Source organism: Coregonus clupeaformis, chromosome 39, assembly GCF_020615455.1.
Source record: "Coregonus clupeaformis isolate EN_2021a chromosome 39, ASM2061545v1, whole genome shotgun sequence".
Lineage (NCBI taxonomy): Eukaryota > Metazoa > Chordata > Actinopteri > Salmoniformes > Salmonidae > Coregonus > Coregonus clupeaformis.
Window position 1 is genome coordinate 17,102,173 of NC_059230.1, and position 21,487 is coordinate 17,123,659.

At 44.1% G+C, this 21,487-nt stretch overlaps 1 protein-coding gene across 1 annotated transcript; it reads left to right on the plus strand.

The window, feature by feature from the left end:
• Positions 1–5: 5 nt before the first annotated feature.
• On the plus strand, positions 6–5,550 carry LOC121554448 (tripartite motif-containing protein 16-like). Its single transcript, XM_041868043.2, has 6 exons — positions 6–840; positions 3,155–3,250; positions 3,553–3,786; positions 4,027–4,186; positions 4,301–4,360; positions 4,459–5,550. Exons 1-6 carry the CDS (start codon positions 250–252, stop codon positions 4,986–4,988), a joined length of 1,671 nt encoding a protein of 556 aa, XP_041723977.2. The 5' UTR covers positions 6–249; the 3' UTR covers positions 4,989–5,550.
• The last annotated feature ends 15,937 nt before the right edge of the window (positions 5,551–21,487 follow it).

Consider the following 21,487-nt stretch of genomic DNA (forward strand, 5'->3'; position numbering starts at 1 on the left):
TAATGATGTCCCCCTTTCGATCCCCGAATCGATCTCTCGCTGCTAGTCGGTTATCAACAATTACATTTGAATTGTGATATCTTATATTGAAATCACGACTGGTAAAAATGAAATTATTTAATTACAATTAGACTAGTTCAACTGCGGGACTGGGAGATATGTTATACGTCTACCTAGATTCATTCATTTCTGCCGGGGTGTGTCTTTGTCTTCATATACAGCTATTGGTATTTGTGAGTGATAACTAAAATGGCTGAGCAGGGAGTTCTCCTGGACCAGGACCAGTTCTGCTGCTCTATCTGTCTGGATTTACTGAAGGAGCCGGTCACTATCAACTGTGGACACAGTTACTGTAGCAATTGTATTGAGGACTGCTGGGATAAGGATGATCCAAAGGGGGTCTACAACTGTCCCCAGTGCAGACAGACTTTCTCTCCTCGGCCTGCTCTGATGAAGAATAGCCTGCTAGCCATGGTGGTTGGGAACATGAAGAAGACAGGACTCCAGCCTACTCCTCCTGCTATGTGCTTTGCTGGACCTGGAGATGTGGAATGTGATTTCTGCAATGGGAGAAAGCATAAAGCTCTCAAGTCATGTCTGGTGTGTCTAGCCTCTTACTGCGAGACTCATCTCCAGCCTCATTATAATATAGCTCCATTGATGAAGCACAAGCTGATCAAAGCCACCACACAATTGCAGGACAATATCTGCTCTCATCATGACAAACTGCTGGAGATTTTCTGCCGGACCGATCAGCAGTGTATCTGTTATCTGTGTACCATGGATGAACACAAAGGCCATGATACAGTCTCAATCACAGCTGAAAAGACTGAGAAACAGGTGAGAATCAGAGCTAATCTTACAGTTATTGTTATCCAAACAACACAGCAAAAGCATTATATTGAGATAGGCATATGAGACAGATTTCCATTGCCACATCACATCAATACAATGTAGCTCATTAAAGTAAAGACCCCTCTTCATAAAGGTGGAAACTCTTTAGACCCAAATAACTATAGACCTATAGTAATCTGTTCAATAGCAAAAATCGGTGAGAAATTATTACATTCCCAAATATATCAGATATACCTAGATAAATAAAATGTTACCCTTTCAATCTGGCTTTAGACCCAACCATTCTACTACTACTACTACTGTATTACTGAAACTTACTATGATATATACATTCTTCATCTGACCAAGGCAAACTAAATGGTGGCATCTTTATTTGATTTAGTTTATCATTCATTCTATCTTACTAGGAAAACTTAAAAACATTGGTTTCACTAACAGATCACTAAACTGGTTCCATGCCTATCTTAGCAATAGAAAACAATGTGTTTTCATAGAACACAAATCAGAACTCCTTTCACTCAGTAGAGGAGTACCTCAAGGCTTAGTATTGGCCCCCTTCTTTGCTCTATATTCATAAATGAATTGCCTCTAATTTGTCAGAATTCACGTTCACTTATACGCTAATGATACAGTCCTCTATACCAGGGGTATTCAACCTGGGATCCTAGGTACTGCAGGGTGTCAGCGAAAATATATATTTAAAAAAAGTGGGCGGAAAATATTTTCTCAACTCCTAATATTGAGCAAATTACACTCATTGGAGTCAATTACACTCTTTGGAGTATCTGACATAGGCTTTGAAAAAGCAACCGCGAATAGGCTACCAGTGTGGCAGGTGCTGCTGGTAAACTTTCTTGACTTGGCCATACATTTTTGCCAACACGTCTAAGCAAAAATGTGTTTGGAGTTACCTTTCTAGCTAATAGGCTATGTTAGAGTTTACACTTCCTCTTCCAATTATAATGCGGGAAGGTGAAAATAATGAACAACGTTCTACCAAATCTATTCATTTTAAAATGATGAATACTTCTCCTTGCCATTATCATTCACCTGATGATAAGACAAGACGTGGAAAAAACCATTTTTTTGCTAACATAAACCTGGGTCGCCGGTTTGCCTGGGAGGGGGGTTCCTCTGCAAGAAAAGGTTGAAGAGTCCTGCTCTATTCATCAGGTTCAAATATTTTGCAGATACAAGCAACTCTCGAAGATGATTTTAACACGTTACAAAAATGGTTTCTAGCTGATAATTTGGTTTTAAATCAAACAAAGTCCTATATCATGCTGTTTGGTACATGGCAAATAATAAACGCCACAGCTGGCAATTTCAAAATTGATGCACATAATTGCACAATGCTTCAAAGTGTTGATTGTTTGAAATATCTGGGTTTGAGGATTGATTCTGAATTATCTTTTCGAAAGCATATTGTTTATATTAGAAAAACAATTAACTACAAGCTTGGTTTTCTATACAGATCTTAGAATTGTTTTACTGTATCCATTAGAAAGACCTTAGTAACCCAACTGCTGCTTCCTATCCTAGACTATGGTGACATCATCTACCAAAACACAACCAAGACCTTACTTTGCGAATTAGATGTAATTTCTAACAATATTTGCTAATTTATTCTTGGATGACACTATAAGACACATCATTGCACAATGTATGAATCACTAAATTGACTGTCACTCCCAACTAGAAGACAACTGCATTGGTACCAATTTATTTGTAAATGTATCAACTTAGATTTCCCTGTATATATTAAGGAACATCTAACTTTACAAGACACTATACAAGACTCAGCAGCAATTACAAATTCCAAGGGTACATCATGAGGTTGGAGTAAGATCTTTTCGATATAAAGTCCCAACTGACTGGAATAATTGACTGTACCTATAGAAATCAGGGCATTAAAATCACACAGTGAATTTAAGAAAGCCATTTTTATAAAATGTCAAGAACAAACTGTTTGTGTTTTTAACTATTAGAAACATCACCATGTGGAGATATTAGTAAATGTGTATGTATATATTATACTTAGTTTCATTAGTTGTATAGTAGTTGTAGCAGTAGTTTTTATTAGTTGTAGGCCTATTAGTAGTTGTTGAACTACATTTTTATTTTTATGCTGTTAATGTACGTTTTTAATTATTATCATTATTATTAGACATTATTATTCTTGTTTCTAAGTATTTTTTGTTTAATTTTTTTCATTTGGACACTTGAAAATGAGATGGTGCATCTCAAGAGATTTCATCCTGCAAAATGTCAAATAAATCAAGTATGTTTTTGTCCACAGAAGCAGATAGGGCTGAGTCAGCAAAAGGTCAAGCAGAAAGTCCAGGAGAGGGAGAAGGAGTTGAAGGAACTGCAACAGGCTGTGGAGTCGCTCAGTGTGAGTATTGATCTGAGTAGATTAACCATGTTGTTTTTGTTGCAATAGAGTTGCACAGATTATCAGATCCCACACTGCCTGGAGAAGTGTTTGATATCTCAGGAACCACATTGGTATGATATAGCAATATTCTAAGATGCACAGTATAATTGCAACAAAGAAAACCTGGAACACGACCCATTTCACTGTTTTTTCCCAGTCAGCCAGTTAGAGGCCACTCCAATCCCACTGGGCTCTAAGTTAGAGAGATAATATACTTTTTAATATGAACCCTTCTCTTGTCTTTGTCTGTCTTATAACAGCACTCTGCACAGGCAGCAGTGGAGGAAAGTGAGAGGATCTTCACAGAATTTATTGACTCCATTGAGAGAAGGCGCTCTGAGGTGAAGGAGCTGATTGTAGCCCAGGAGAATACAGCTGTGAGTCAAGCTGAAGGCCTCATGGAGTGTTTGGAGCAGGAGATCGCTGAGCTGAAGATGAAAGGGGTTGAGCTGGAGAAGCTCGCACACACAGAGGATCACATCCATTTCCTGGAGGTAGCTACACTGAGGGACTATCCTTCTGTTATTGCAAAGGGAACTCGTTATTCTGGGGTGGGTTTCCCAAAGCCTTTGTAGCTAGCTAAAGTAGTATGTTATTTCTCAAGCTAGCCAACTTAAACTCATGCCTCTCGTAGAAAAGCAAAGTGCTTCATTTGAGGAATTTATTAGTTCACGCATAGAAGATTGACTGTTTAATCATTTTCTCGTGGCTATGCGCTCTTTCTCCCTCTGCAGAGTTATCAGTCTCTCGCCAGTCCTAGTGTATTTTCAGATTTACCCACCATCGCTGTCCGTCCTCTTCTGTACTTTGAGGATGTGAGTGAGGCTGTGTCTAACCTGAGAGAGAAACTAGAGGGCATCTTGAAGAGAGAATGGTGCAGAATTTCCACCAGAGGTAGGTTAGAAATGAGAGTTTCATCTGCATACTTTGATGGGATTTCAGTTTGTCTTCACTTCATTTGTATGGTCTAATCGTTAGTCTTTTACTGTTCGTGAATGTGTGTTTCAGTGAATCTAGTGGATGTTCTACACCTTCCCGAGCCCAAGACCAGAGCTGAATTCTTACAATGTGAGTCCCTTTATCCTGAATTTGCTAACAGTCATATCTCCAATGATACTCACCCACACTCATTTCATATTTGTATTTCTTAATTTCTCTTCCATCAGATTCCTGTCGGCTCACCCTGGACCCACACACATTATACAGACAACTCTTTCTGTCTGAGCTGAACAGAAAGGTGAAACTGAAGCGCAAAGGCTACTCCTACCCCAGCCGTCCAGACAGATTCACTCAGTTGTGTCAGGTGCTGTGCAGGGAAGGTCTGTCTGGGCGCTGTTACTGGGAGGTGGAGTGGAGTGGGTGGAAGATTTATGCAGGCGTCTCATATAAAGACATCAGCCGATCAGGGCCTGCGGACGATTGTCAATTCGGACACAATGACAAGTCCTGGAGTTTAGAATGCTGTAGTAATGGTTACTTTTTCCGACATAATAATGTCAAGACTGAAGTGGCACGCCCTCAGTCCTCCAGGGTAGGAGTCTATCTGGATCACCAGGCGGGCACTCTGTCCTTCTACAGTGTCTCAGACAAAATGACCCTCCTGCACAGAGTCCAGACAAACTTCACTCAGCCCCTCTATCCTGGGTTTTGGCTTCATTGTTTTAAGACCACTGCTGAGCTATGTGAGTTAGAGTAGAGGCCCCTGTCAGCGTGATGCTTTACCATGCCCTACTACTCCGAATTGTTTATCAGAGATAAACATTTCCTTCTATGAATCTCAGAGGATTGACTTTCACAGATTGAGCTCTCTAGTCTAGATATAATTTGAGGTTATTTTCCCCCAAATTTTAGGAATAAAGTTCATCTAATGTAATTTTCTCGCTAGTCAGACAATCCATATCTCTGTTGAGATTTTACCTCTGAAGGCAGCATGTAGTAGGGCAGGAAATACATTGTTTCCAGAATGATCTCTCAACTTGTCCTGGCTGTGTGTTACGTGTTCTATGCCAGAGACGTTGGCAATTTTTATGTAGGCTACTGTGTACACATGAATGTTTTTTTCCTGCATATTGTATTTCTGTTTGTCCTAGAACTCTCAAATACATCATGTTACAGGTCCCCTGCAGGTCCATATTGTATCAATTGTTTTTCAATCAACTGACGTAAGTAGTTTACTGAACCTGTATTTATAGTGTTCACTCAATATTGACAATGCTGAACCAAATGCAAACTGATAAATAAACAGCTTATTTGTTGAACTTCTGATTTAGTGAACTACTTCTTTAATATTCAGAACCTTCTAATGCTCAAGTGATGATCAGAGTGTAATATCCCATCCAGGACTCCATCTCAAGCAGCATGAACACTCTGTTTGGAATTACATTTAACCAAATGAGATGAAAAAAAAATACAATGGAAATGAATTGAATCTAACAGTATATATTGAATGAATTAAGTATTGTTACATGTTGTAACAATTATTACATTTTAGATGAACGTTTGAAGGTGTTGCGAATGTCTTTGTTGATTGCCGAGAAAATCCTGAAAACGATGGAGGCCTTTTGTTTCTTCTCCTCGGGTTGAGAAGTGGAGGGACGACTCTCCTGAAGTGGAGCCGTGACAGCCTTTGGCACTATGCAGGGTGCTAGAGACTGGAGGGAAAGTAGTCAGGTACTTGGTCAGGTTTTGTGGTCATCAAACATTTTTTCTTACATGAACATGTTGCTAATGTGGTGGCACTGGAAAAGTATAAAAGTTATTGATTAGAAATAACATTATTGATTAGCAGATAGACTTAAGTATGCAATGCTCCTCCCAATGGGGAACCTTAATCTGGTCCTGTGCTTCCTCTTGAGGGCTTGTCCTCCTTTTTGTTGTTCCACTTGAAGCGGAATGGAAATTAATCACAAATGGAAATCTTAAAACGCCATAACTTTAACAACTGCAATTCACAGGATTGTTCATTGAAAACTAGACAAGTATAAAGCAATACCATTGATAAGTTCCATTCTGTGTAGCAAAATAACACATAGGCCTACCTATAAATACCAAATACTTACAACAATACTCAATGACATTTAAACCAGGACAATTTCTGGTATCCCTTGAGGTTAATTATGAACTTGGCGATCTTTGGAGAAATCTGAACCTCCCTTTGCCTTGTTTCACAGCCTGGAATCACTCCGGGCCTGCTCCTCAGACCCAGTGGCTATGACAGATGCCTCTCTGTCATGGATGATGCCAACTGGAGGAGTGAGTATTCCACGTTGTTCCGTCTCCATTGTGGGACTAGAGGCCCCAGACACGATGTACATCATTTGGTGACAGGTCACCCTTGTGAACAGATTCACAGTATCATTGTAAATCTGTGAGGAACTGCCAGACACCAGACAGCTACTACCATCAGTCAATCGAGAAGTAGTGGAACTTGAGCTGCGGAAACTTGATGCTATTGATGGCACATCGTGAAGGGAGGCTTCCTGATCTAAGCCCCACTATGAAGGAGGGAAGATCAAAGGAAGCAGCAATCGCTTCAGTGACTCCTCAGGCAACATGTAGAGGAGAACGGTTTCCCCGCTTGGTTTTCTCTCCTTGCACGGTTAAGCAGAACCGTGTCAGACACACTTACCGACTGCCACCAATTTAATTTGTGGGATGCTGTTCTACTCCCGAATGAGGCTTTCAAGTTGATCCACAAGGTCATGGCACAATGAGCAAATCTTGTCCTTTGAGATAAGTTCTTCCAGCCTTGTTAGATCAGACTCTGGAGAAGTGATATGCTGCAGTACTTCAGGATCAAGATTTTCAATGATGAGGCTCACCACATTGTTCATGTTTTTTTCTTGGGCCACTCAATGAGGCCTCCGACGCAGTATCATTCCTTGCATCAATACATGTGCTTCTAACAATAGGGAAGCTATTGTCCAGCAACTCAGTTGAAGTTGGAGTTCCTGGGAGTGTGGGAGTATTGTCAAATCTCTGAGACCTTGAGGCTTTTGACGCAGTAGATAAAGAAGATGAAGTCCTTAGAGGCTCTTGCCACTCCTGGTCTTTATCGCCCTTACTGCAAACTGTCTCCACACTCTCCAGCATTGTTCCCACTATGTCATGGAGTCGCACCAGCTCCACTGAGGTCATCAATTCCTCTGATCTGGTCATGTCCTCTTTGATGGCAACCAATATTTGGCTAATGCTTTTCTTGGCTTGCACCATGGTTGCATCACATCTGGTTGATGATGCCGACTGAAGAACTCTCTCAGGTTTTTCCGCAGGTGCTGATAAATAGCCTGTGCTGTAAACCAAAGTTTAAATACAGATATGGCAAAACCACTTTGCCAGCTGTTGTTTGAAGTATCAGAAGAACCTCATTAGGTACCCTCTAGAAGGGTAGAATCAGTTGACTGTAGACTATCAGTTGATTTGGTGGTCTGGAACAGGCTTTCCATGTATGTCACAACAGTTGCAACAACACCAAAAGCAGATGAGTCCACGGAGGTTGAGGAGGAATCCTGTAGAATGCCAAAATCTGATTGACTGAAGGGACTGGTGCGGAACTCAGATCATATGGAACTACCCAAGTTGGAGAAGCATCCGACAGATTTAATTATACTGAGCAAAAACATGAATGCAACATGGAACAATTTCAAAGATTTTACAGAGTTGCAGTTCATATAAGGAAATCTGTCAATTGAAATAAATTTATTAGGCCCTAATCTATGGATTTCACATGACTGGGAATACAGATATGCATCTGTTGGTCACAGATACCTTAAAAAAAAGTTAGGGGGATGGATCAGAAAACCAGTCAGTATCTGGTGTAACCACAATTTGTCTCATGCAGCGCAACACATCTCCTTCGCATAGAGTTGATGTGGCTGTTGATTGTGGCCTCCTCTTCAATGGCTGTGCGAAGTTGCTGGATATTGGCGGAACTGGAACACACTGTCATACACGTAGATCCAGAGCATCCCAAACATGCTCAATGGGTGACATGGCTGGTGAGTATGCAGGCCATGGAAGAACTGGGAATTGTGTACAGATCCTTGCGACATGGGGCCGTGCATTATCATGCTGAAGCAGATGAATGGTACGACAATGGGCCTCAGGATCTCGTCACGGTATGTCAGTGCATTAAAATTGCCATCGATAAAAAGCAATTGTGTTCATTGCCTGTAGCTTATTCCTGCCCATACCATAACCCCACCACCACCATGGGGCACTCTGTTCACAACGTTGACATCGGCAAACCGCTCGCCCATACGCGACGTTGGAGGTGGATTATGGTAGAGAAATTAACATTCAATTCTCTGGCAACAGCTTTGGTGGACATTCCTGCAGTCAGCATGCCAATTGCACGCTCCCTCAAAATTTGAGACATCAGTGGCATTGTGTTGTGTGATAAAACTGCACATTTTAGAGTGGCTTTTTATTGTACCCATCACAAGGTGCACCTGTGTAATGATCATGCTGTTTAATCAGCTTCTTGATATTCCACACCTATCGGGTGGATGGATTATCTTGGCAAAGGAGGGATGCTCACTAACAGGGATGTAAACAAATTTGTGCACAAAACTTGAGAGAAATAAGCTTTTTGTGCGTATGGAAAATATCTGGGATCTTTTTTTTCAGCTCATGAAACATGGGACCAACACTTTACATGCTGCGTTTATATTTTTGTTGAGTGTAGGACTTGTTTCAATCGTTTAGCTGCCTTTGTCTGAAACGTTTCACTTAAGAGTTCGCAAAATACTGCACTGTAAGCAACGCACAAACTCTCAGATGAAGAAGTTGAGGATCTTGTGGCAGAGATGTCCTTTAACCAAGCCATGACATTGTCCACAAACTCAATAGCCAAAAGGGACATATTCTCAGGAACCTCTGGCTTGTAAAATTACACAATTGTGCTCATAACCTCCTTAGTGGTAGAGTCTAGGTGAAGCTGAATGATCTGAGGACTAAGAGCCATCATAGGTCTGGAGCTTTCGCTCTGACCTATACGAAGAGCTACTTCTGGTGAGATGGCTCCTGGAAGCATAGGCTCACTCTTGCTGGATAAAAAATACTTTTGAAGAAACGTTTTTAGCTTGCTCTAGATTCTCCTCTTTGTCTCAATCTGAGCTTTTAGGGGCCAAAAGTTGAGAGTAAAACCCCCACAGCATATTCTGCAACGAGCCACAGGGACAGCTTTCACTTTTGTCAAATCTGATTGTGAGTGATATGAAGTGTTTCACACAAACGACTCCATAATTTCAGAGGCCTCAGAACTCACATGAACTGTAGTAGTTAAATGTTATTTTGGCATAGACTCGGGTATGCAAGCAGACGTTTGTGCAGATAGACTTCTGCTAGACCTAATGAGCACTTCGATAATAGCTTCACTTGCTTCAGACTTCAAGTCAACACTATAGAGTTTCTCAATGGTTGACATTGCATTTCTGCAGCTTTTTTTTATTCATGCAGCCAGAGGATACAGTCTCTTCAAGAGATTGTTTCTCTGATGCGGATTGTTCCAGATTAAGACCACTAACACAATCCATTGATGCTTAAATATGTACTTTGTGTGCAACATATTCTAAACACATCCATTGATTCTTGCTGGCATTTTCCGGAGTCCATGGAGTCGGCCATAACAGCCATTACCTCTCATGTTAACGGTGCAAGGGAAGCCTCAATGTCCATATTCTCCATAGATGGATTTGTCTTGGCTTGAGGTGTGGCCTGTCCAGTGACTCCAAACCTCCGCAGCTTGGCAGAGATAACCAACACCAGAAGTAGCCGCTATTTACTATTTTACACCTGGGGTTGCTATACATTGCTTTTAACCATTTTATAAGAGAATCACCGAAATTGAAAAAATCTAGGCATTTATAAATAAAATCCAGTCTTACTTTATCAAAGGCCTTTTCAAAATCCGCTATAAATACCAGGCCTGGCTTCTTAGATGTTTCATGATGTACTATTATTTCTAGTAGTTGTCATATATTATCTCCAATGTATCGTCCATGTAAAACAAACTGTCTGATCAGGATGAACAATACCTGGTAAAACCTTTTTAATTCTGAGTGCTATGCATTTTGCTAGTATTTCTGCATCACAACATTGAAGTGTAAGAGGCCTCCAGTTTTTAAGATAGACTGGATCTTTATATTTGCCATCTGGGTCTTGTTTTAATAATAGTGAAATCAGACCTTCCTGCTGAGTACCTGACAGACTACCATTTCTATAGGAGTAGTTAAAACAAGCTAACAATGGAGCTTTGAGTATATCAGAAAAGGCTTGATATACCTCTACCGGTATGCCATCAAGCCCTGGGGTTTTTCCACACTGAATGGATTTAATAGCCTTTAAATTATTCCTCTGTAATTTGGCCTTCGCACTGATTTTTCTGTACATTTGTTAATTTTCCATTTATTTATTAGTTGGAAATAATTCCATTCAGTGGGTGAGGATGAGACGGAAAAGAGAACATCTGCTTAAAATATTTAGCTTCCTCTTTTAAAATATAATTCGGAGAATCCTAGATGACTCCGTCTTCAGTAACGACTTTCTGCAAATGATTTGTATTAGCGTTCCTGTGTTGGAGATTCAGAAAGAATTTGGTGCATTTTTCTCCATATTCCATCCAGTTTCCTTTATTTTTCTAATAGATTACATTAGATCGTTCTTGAATAAGTTCCTCCAGTTCTTTTTGTTTTTCCTCTAACTTATTTTGTATGTCTGTGTCAGGAATGCTGTAGGTGGGTGTAGTGGTGGAATCAAGCGCAGGACACCGAAGTATAGTCCAAAAGACTTTAGTGCAATTTCCAACAAGGAACAATCGAACAAACTTGCCCGAAGGCGAAACTACGCACGAAGGCGACAAAACTAAAGGCGCACTAAACATGTGCGTAAACGCTCCAACACAGTGGAGTAAAGCTCAACCGAGCGAATAAGCAATATACAAGCACAACACACGACAGACATAAATCAATCACACACAACACTAGACAAACACAACGAGAAACTTATAGGACACTAATTACGCTAAACGAGAACAGGTGTCACAACAAACAGACAAAAGCAAACGAACATGAAACATACAACGGTGGCAGCTAGTATTCCGGAGACAACGAACGCCGAAGCCTGCCCGAACAAGGGAGAGAGGCAGCCTCGGCCGAAACCGTGACAGTACCCCCCCCTTGACGCGCGGCTCCAGACGTGCGCCGACTCCGGCCTCGGGGACGACCTGGAGGACGCGGAGCAGGGTGTGTCGGGTGCCCACGATGGAATTCCGTCAGGAGAGACGGGTCCAAAATGTCTCTCCTCGGCACCCAGCACCGTTCCTCCGGACCGTACCCCTCCCACTCCACTAGATATTGGAGACCCCCCATCCGACGTCTCAAATCCAAGATGGACCTCACGGAGTACACCGGTGCCCCCTCGATGTCCAATGGGGGCGGAGGAGTCTCCCTGATCTCACTTTCTTGGAGTGGGCCAGCTACCACCGGCCTGAGAAGGGACACATGGAACGAGGGGTTAATACTTTTATATTCAACAGGTAGTTGTAATTTGTAACACACCTCGTTCAACCTTCTCAGGACTTTAAATGGCCCTACAAACCGCCGACCCAGTTTCCGACAGGGCAGGCGGAGGGGCAGGTTTCTGGTAGAGAGCCAGACTCGATCACCAGGTGCGTACACCGGTCCCTCACTGCGGTGGAGATCGGCGCTCGCCATTATGACGTCGGAGGGCCCGCTGCAGGTGGACGTGTGCAGCGTTCCATGTCTCCTCCGAGCGCCGCGCCCACTCATCCACCGCAGGAGCCTCGATCTGGCTCTGCTGCCAAGGTGCCAGAACCGGCTGGTAACCTAACACACATTGGAAAGGGGTTAGGTTAGTGGAGGAATGGCGTAGGGAATTCTGGGCCATCTCGGCCCAGGGAACGTACCTTGCCCACTCCTCCGGCCGGTCCTGGCAGTATGTTCTAAGAAACCTACCCACATCCTGGTTCACGCGTTCCACCTGCCCATTACTCTCCGGGTGGTAACCCGAGGTGAGGCTCACCGAGACCCCCAACCGCTCCATAAAGGCTCTCCAGACCCTGGAGGTAAATTGGGGACCTCGATCAGACACAATATCCTCGGGTACCCCGTAGTGCCGGAACACATGGGTGAATAGTGCTTCGGCAGTTTGCAGGGCGGTAGGAAGGCCCGGCATGGGGAGCAAACGACAGGCCTTAGAAAACCGGTCCACAACGACCAGTATAGTGGTATTCCCCTGTGAAGGAGGAAGGTCAGTAAGGAAATCCACCGAGAGGTGAGACCATGGTCGTTGTGGAACGGGCAGGGGTAGTAACTTACCCCTAGGCAGATGTCTAGGCGCCTTACACTGGGCGCACACCGAGCAGGAGGAAACATAAACCCTCACATCCCTTGCCAACGTGGGCCACCAGTACTTGGCACTAAGACAGTGCACTGTCCGGCCGATACCAGGGTGTCCAGAGGAGGGTGACGTGTGAGCCCAATAGATCAATCGATCCCGAACCTCGAGCGGAACGTACTTCCGACCCTCCGGGAATTGCGGTGGACTAGGGTCGGTGCGTAACGCCCGCTCGAGCTCAGCATTGACCTCCCACACTACCGGTGCCACCAGACACGACTCCGGCAGTATGGGGAGTGGGCTCCACGGACCTCTCCTCCGTGTCATACCGCCGAGACAGTGCATCTGCCTTACCGTTCTGTGACCCAGGGATGTACGTGATCTTAAATGTAAACCGGGTCAAAAACATATTCCATCTTGCCTGGCGAGGGTTCAGCCTCCTCGCTGCCCGGATGTACTCCAGGTTACGGTGGTCCGTCAAAATGAGGAAAGGGTGTTGAGCCCCCTCAAGCCAGTGCCTCCACACCTTTAGGGCCTGTACCACGGCTAACAGCTCCCTGTCCCCTACGTCATAGTTTCGCTCCGCCGGACTGAGCTTCTTGGAATAAAAAAGCACAGGGGCGGAGTTTAGTGGCGCGCCTGACCGTTGTGAAAGCACGGCTCCTATACCGGCCTCAGACGCGTCCACCTCTACCTGAAATGGCAAAGAGGGATCCGGATGCGCCAGCACCGGGGCCGAGGTAAACAGGTCCTTCAGCCTCCCAAACGCCCTGTCCGCCTCGGCAGACCACTGCAGACGCACCGGACCCCCTTCAAAAGAGACGTGATGGGAGCTGCCACCTGTCCAAAACCCCGGATAAACCTCCGGTAGTAATTCGCAAACCCCAAAAACTGCTGCACCTCCTTCACAGTGGTTGGTGTTTGCCAATTACTCACGGCTGACACCCGGTCTACCTCCATCTTCACCCCTGACGCAGACAACTGATACCCCAAAAAGGAGACCGACTCCTGGAAAAACAGACACTTCTCTGCCTTAACATACAGGTCATGCTCCACCAGCCTCCGCAACACTCTGCGCACCAGGGCCACATGCTCGACACGGGTAGGCGAGTACACGAGAATGTCATCTATGTACACAACCACCCCCTGCCCCTGCATGTCCCTGAAGATCTCATCCACGAATGATTGGAAAACTGACGGAGTGTTCATCAACCCGTATGGCATGACAAGATACTCGTAATGGCCCGAGGTGGTACTAAAGGCTGTCTTCCATTCATCGCCCTCCCTGATGCGCACCAAGTTGTACGCGCTCCTGAGATCTAATTTAGTGAAGAAACGCGCCCCATGCAATGACTCAGTCATGGTCGCAATCAGCGGGAGTGGATAACTGTACTTCACCGTGATCTGATTGAGACCACGGTAATCGATGCACGGGCGTAAACCACCATCCTTTTTCTTCACAAAAAAGAAACTCGAGGACGCAGGGGAAGTGGAAGGCCGTATGTATCCTTGTCTCAGAGATTCGTCTATGTAAGTCTCCATAGCTTTCTTCTCCTCCTGAGACAGAGGATACACATGGCTCCGTGGGAGCGCAGCTCCTGCCTGGAGGTCTATCGCACAATCTCCCTGCCTATGGGGCGGCAACTGTGTCGCCCTCGACTTACTAAACGCAATAGCCAAATCCCCATACTCAGGGGGAACGTGCAATGCGGGCACCTGGTTTGGACTCTCCACCGAGGTAGCCCCCTACGGAAACGCCCAAACATCGACCCCACACACTGGGCAGACCACTCCATCAGAGCCCTCTCCTGCCACGAAATAGATGGGTTATGGGTACTCAACCAGGGCATGCCCAGCACCAACGGATACGCAGGCGAGTCAATCAGAAATAGCTGAATCATCTCCTGATGACCCCCCTGCGCACACATCCTAAGTGGCGCAGTGACCTCCCTGATCAAGCCCGCACCCAACGGACGGCTATCTAGGGCATGAACGGGGAAAGGGACATCAACAGGGAGAAGGGGAATCCCTTAGGCTAAACAAAACTTCTTATCAACAAAATTCCCAGCCGCGCCTGAATCTACTAGCGCCTTATGCTGGGAATGAGGTGCTACCTGTGGAAAACGTACAGGTATACAGAAATGTGCAACAGAGAGCTCTGGGTGAGTGGGGCGCCTACTCACCTGGAAGGAATCCCCAGTGCGGGACCTGTCGTCCTCTCCCCTAGGAGGCCATCCCCAGCACCTAGCCGCGGTGTGTCCTCCCCGACCACAGTTGGTGCAGGAGATGGACCCCCTCGTAAGCCGACCCCTCCTCTCTCTAGCGCCAGCGCCCCCCCGAGCTCCATGGGGCACGGCTCGGAGGCGCTGGAGGGTGAAATGGACGGACCCCCCTCGGAACGTCCGCGGGTAGCTAGCAGGTTATCCAGCCTGATGGACATGTCGACCAACTGGTCGAACGAGAGGCTGGTGTCCCTACAGGCCAGCTCCCGACGGACGTCCTCGCGTAGACTACATCTGTAGTGATCGATGAGAGCCCGCTCATTCCACCCTGCATCCGCCGCTAGAGTACGGAATTCTAGGGCGAACTCCTGGGCACTCCTCTTCCCCTGCCGGAGGAAGACCAGACGCTCCCCCGCCGCTTTCCCCTCCGGGGGATGGTCAAACACCGCCCTGAAGCGGCGGGAGAACTCGTCGTAGGTGATGGTGTCCGCGTCGATCCTCCTCCACTCCGCGTTGGCCCATTCCAACGCCTTCCCGGGAAAGGCAGGAGATAAGGGCGGACACGCTCTCATGTCCCGAGGGCGCCGGGTGCACGGTGGCCAGGTACAGCTCCACCTGGAGAAGGAATCCCTGACACCCGGCCGCGGTCCCATCGTAGGCCCTCGGGAGCGAGAGTCGAACTCCTCTGGGTTCCGGAGCGGGAATGGGCTGACTGGCCGATGGTGCTGGCAGAGAGGATGGCGGTGGAGGAGTCCCCCAGCCTCGGATGGTGGTGATCACCTCCTGCAGTGCGGACCCCATCTGCAGGATCTGGTCACTCTGTTCACGGACCTTGTCCTCCAGCGTCGCCGGGGCTGCTGCGGCTCCTGCTGATTCCATTCTTGAAGGTGTGTGATTCTGTCAGGAATGCTGTAGGTGGGTGTAGTGGTGGAATCAAGCGCAGGACACCGAAGTATAGTCCAAAAGACTTTAGTGCAATTTCCAACAAGGAACAATCGAACAAACTTGCCCGAAGGCGAAACTACGCACGAAGGCGACAAAACTAAAGGCGCACTAAACATGTGCGTAAACGCTCCAACACAGTGGAGTAAAGCTCAACCGAGCGAATAAGCAATATACAAGCACAACACACGACAGACATAAATCAATCACACACAACACTAGACAAACACAACGAGAAACTTATAGGACACTAATTACGCTAAACGAGAACAGGTGTCACAACAAACAGACAAAAGCAAACGAACATGAAACATACAACGGTGGCAGCTAGTATTCCGGAGACAACGAACGCCGAAGCCTGCCCGAACAAGGAAGAGAGGCAGCCTCGGCCGAAACCGTGACAGTCTGTAGAATCGTTTTTATTGCTATCTACCTGTACTTTTAGTTCATGTATTTCCCTTATTAGTCTTGTCTCTTTAGCCAGAAACGTCTTTTTTTATTATTGATGAATATTGAATTGAATGACCTCTGAAGGTACATTTAAAGCTATCCCAAACAATAAGGGAATTTGCTGAACCTATATTGTACTGGAAAAATTCAAAACCCAAACTTTGATTAAATTTACAATATCCCCGTCCATGTGGAAATTCTATAAGAGTTATGTGATGGCCAATTAGATGATGATCCTATCACATTCTGTCTCCTATTAAAACTTTTAAACCTTTGATTCAAGAGAAAAAGAGACAAGAAAGTAGTCAAGACGACTAGCTTGATTAACTCTCCTCCATGTATATCTCACTAGGTCTGGGTTTTTTAGTCTCCAAATATCCACTATTTCTAATGTGTCCATAATATTTGTGATTTCCTTAAGGGCACTGAGTTCAGTTAAACACCCTCAGTTAAACTAATAATGTATGACTATTAGTAGACTAGAGCTTAGAGAGTTAATCAAATGTGTTTATATAAGATGCATATTTGCCCAGCAACAGAGTATTTGTGTCTTGTAATTAGGCAAGCAGAAGTGCAAAACGATTGAAACCAATAACAGGAGACTGGTTCCAAAAACACAGGGAAGAGGAGTGAAAGGCTTGCAGGATATTGTGAGATAACTATGTATGGGAATAGAGAAAAAATGCAGCCTGCCCGAGCAAGGAGTAGACTATGATAAGAACATATGTGTGTGTATGTGTGACCTGATGGTCAGGAGAGCAGAGGATAACCACATGAGCTAAACCCAGGTGTGAGTTTACAAGATGTGTACAGTGGAAAAATACAGCCCGCATAAAGCGGGGTGGGATTTTTCCTCTGACGTGTGTGTATAAAAATATTGTACGTCCATTGTGTGGCAGAGCGTTCTCATGAATAAACAGGCTGACCATTGCAAAAAAAGGGGTCTTTGTTTAATTTATTTAAACTAGAGATTTACACCTCTGGGAATTGTTCAAAGATTTAAGAAGTGTTTGACAACCATTGAGATAACAAAATTCTCGTGACAACTTGGTCCTTCGAGCCGGATATCAATACCCGTCTTCTGTCGTTCCGGGGGACACCAAAAAAAACATGCACGGGCGGATGATACATCCGTATAGACAAAGACCTGCCCTCTGAGATTAGGGGTTCAATGCAGGCCGGTGACAAACTGGAAACGACAGAAACGGTGACGATATCTAACCAAAATTGAGTCCCAGCTGCAAGATAAGGTCAGTAGTCTTTATTCATGGATTTTTGGGGGGAAGTGTTCTGAACTTGCAATAACATAGAAATACTGTTGTAATTCTTGTAAAGGACAGAGAATGATTACCAAAATCCAGTAAGACTTGCCATCGCGTTTTTAGACGTTTATCTAGAGAAAACCCCGCGCCAGTATTCTAGATAAATATAAGATGCAAGTGGTATAGCACAGGAAGGAAGGGGGTCCGAAATTGACTCCAGGTAATAGGTCAATACCAATATAAACTAGTTAATATTGAGATTGTACAAGATACAGTCTTTACAATATAAACAGGAAGGAAGGAAGTGGGTCCGCAATTGACTCAAGGTAATAGGCCAATAATAGGCCAATACCAATATAAACTAGATAATATTGAGATTGTACAAGATACAGTCTTTACAATATAACCAGGGAATTTAAATAGCATGTGTGAGAAATAGAATATTAGTAAAGTCAAAAGTCACAAACAACTGTAGATTTTGCCGTAACTCTATCCGTTTCATGAAACTGGAGCCTTACAAACTACGGGTTACCGATAGTGTTAACCAATAATCATGTAAGGTTGTACAGTGGGGCAAAAAAGTATTTAGTCAGCCACCAATTGTGCAAGTTCTCCCACTTAAAAAGATGAGAGAGGCCTGTAATTTTCATCATAGGTACACGTCAACTATGAAAGACAAAATGAGAAAAAATTTTCCAGAAAATCACATTATAGGATTTTTAATGAATTTATTTGCAAATTATGGTGGAAAATAAGTATTTGGTCAATAACAAAAGTTTTGTCAATACTTTGTTATATACCCTTTGTTGGCAATGACACAGGTCAAACGTTTTCTGTAAGTCTTCACAAGGTTTTCACACACTGTTGCTGGTATTTTGGCCCATTCCTCCATGCAGATCTCCTCTAGAGCAGTGATGTTTTGGGGCTGTCGCTGGGCAACACGGACTTTCAACTCCCCTCCAAAGATTTTCTATGGGGGTTGAGATCTGGAGACTGGCTAGGCCACTCCAGGACCTTGAAATGCTTCTTACGAAGCCACTCCTTCGTTGCCCGGGCGGTGTGTTTGGGATCATTGTCATGCTGAAAGACCCAGCCACGTTTCATCTTCAATGCCCTTGCTGATGGAAGGAGGTTTTCACTCAAAATCTCACGATACATGGCCCCATTCATTCTTTCCTTTACACGGATCAGTCGTCCTGGTCCCTTTGCAGAAAAACAGCCCCAAAGCATGATGTTTCCACCCCCATGCTTCACAGTAGGTATGGTGTTCTTTGGATGCAACTCAGCATTCTTTGTCCTCCAAACACGATGAGTTGAGTTTTTACCAAAAAGTTATATTTTGGTTTCATCTGACCATATGACATTCTCCCAATCCTCTTCTGGATCATCCAAATGCACTCTAGCAAACTTCAGACGGGCCTGGACATGTACTGGCTTAAGCAGGGGGACACGTCTTGCACTGCAGGATTTGAGTCCCTGGCGGCGTAGTGTGTTACTGATGGTAGGCTTTGTTACTTTGGTCCCAGCTCTCTGCAGGTCATTCACTAGGTCCCCCCCGTGTGGTTCTGGGATTTTTGCTCACCGTTCTTGTGATCAATTTGACCCCACGGGGTGAGATCTTGCGTGGAGCCCCAGATCGAGGGAGATTATCAGTGGTCTTGTATGTCTTCCATTTCCTAATAATTGCTCCCACAGTTGATTTCTTCAAACCAAGCTGCTTACCTATTGCAGATTCAGTCTTCCCAGCCTGGTGCAGGTCTACAATTTTGTTTCTGGTGTCCTTTGACAGCTCTTTGGTCTTGGCCATAGTGGAGTTTGGAGTGTGACTGTTTGAGGTTGTGGACAGGTGTCTTTTATACTGATAACAAGTTCAAACAAGTGCCATTAATACAGGTAACGAGTGGAGGACAGAGGAGCCTCTTAAAGAAGAAGTTACAGGTCTGTGAGAGCCAGAAATCTTGCTTGTTTGTAGGTGACCAAATACTTATTTTCCACCATAATTTGCAAATAAATTCATTAAAAATCCTACAATGTGATTTTCTGGATTTTTTTTTCTCAATTTGTCTGTCATAGTTGACGTGTACCTATGATGAAAATTACAGGCCTCTCTCATCTTTTTAAGTGGGAGAACTTGCACAATTGGTTTCTGACTAAATACTTTTTTTCCCCACTGTATATGTTTGAGACGTAATATTTGCTCAAAAGTCACATCTATGAATAATTCCAGAAAAAGGGACTAAAATAGGTCGCGTGAGAAAGAATGGTTGTCCCATCCGTTTCATGAAACTGGGGTCTTAAAACACTCTGGGTTACGGGTTGAATAATTTAAATGGTTAATTACAAAAGTTGATGATAACATTTGCTCAAAAGTCGCACCTAATATTAAGTCCAAAGGAGAATAATTATTGAGTGAATTATTACAAGATTTGTGGAGTCCAGGGATAGAAGAAACCTCCATTATGTGACCAGGTGGAGAGAGAGGTATGGTTTTGAGGGATGTCTGGATGCAGACAAACTCAAATCCATGGTAAAACAGATGCACAAGGTGTGTAAAGGCAGAGCAGAGAGAGAGCGAGTGGAAGGGGATCCAGATTATACCCCTCCTTGGCAGATCAGGCCTGGAGGGAAAATCCAGACGATGAAGCAGTGGTGGTGAGGGGAAGGGTGCCACAGCAGGCTGCCGCTTTGGAGCCTCCACCCCCTTACCAGAACCAAGGGGAAGCTGAGGGAGGACAGGGAGGAGGTGAGGATAAAGAAAAGGAAGAAAGTACAGTTGAGGTTCTTAAGAAACTTTTGGAACAACAGCAGCAAACCTAATTGGAATTGCAGAAATTAGAGAGAGAAAGGGGGGGACAGAGTTATTTTACAGTGGGCCGTAGACGGAGAGTATCGAGATAAACTTAATCAACTATGTAACAATCTCACAGATTACTACCATAGACATGCTGATTTTTCTAAAATCCATGAGTGCAAACAGGTAGCAGATGGCCCGTATCATCAACAATCATAAATAGCCTTTTTAAGCGAAATGAGGCCTGGAATTTCTCAAACAATAAAAAAGACCCTGATTGGCTGGGGCACAGAAACACTGATTGAGGTTAAAAGGTATGCAGTTTACCAAGAGCAGAACGGGAGAGAAAAGAGGAGTAAGAGAGACCTGAAGGGAATGCCAACTATCGGGGAGATAGGAGGCCAGAACAAAGGTGTAGTGTCCTGGAAATCACAGTCTGTGTTTTAGTTTTTGTCAATTCTGCTGGGAGTATATTTAATGAAGGGGATTTGTGTTGAATGAGAGGCCAGAGATTTTTATAAAATAATAATTGGAATGATAATTATATATTAACTTGCTCACCCAAACGTAGACATACGTCATGGATGAGACATAATTAATATGGGTTTTCTGAATAAACTGACCATAAGTAATGTGGTTAAAGACGTAAGTTATAATATTGTACAAAGCCAATTTAGGGTTTCCATTAAGGAACGTCATTTTGTATCAGATGGTAAGACGACAAACCATTGTGATAGTAGTGGGATTTATTTGTCATTTTAATCACATAGAGTGAATAAATCTATCTTTATGAGTGTAAATGATCTGCTGGTATGTGTTGCTGGAACGGATACTACAGAGTATCTGGTTTGGGGATGTATAAGTGAAGGTTTGAAATTTTGCGTGGTAGTCATTTATTTATTTATGTATTTCGTTGCCTAAGGGTTTGCTAGAGTAATGTCTATAAATAAATTGGATATTGATAATATGGACATGAATTCAATATATGATGGTAAAATACAGTAAGCGTTCGGTGTTACTTGTAGCCTACATAGAAAGGACAGTTGCCTAGATCTGCTGTATTCTAAACAATGATGGATTGGGGGTTTCATAAGAGGTGGCTGTAATTTTAGTTGATAATAGAGGTAATAGGATGTAGTTTACGACGCCTAGAGAAGTGAATGTCTTATAT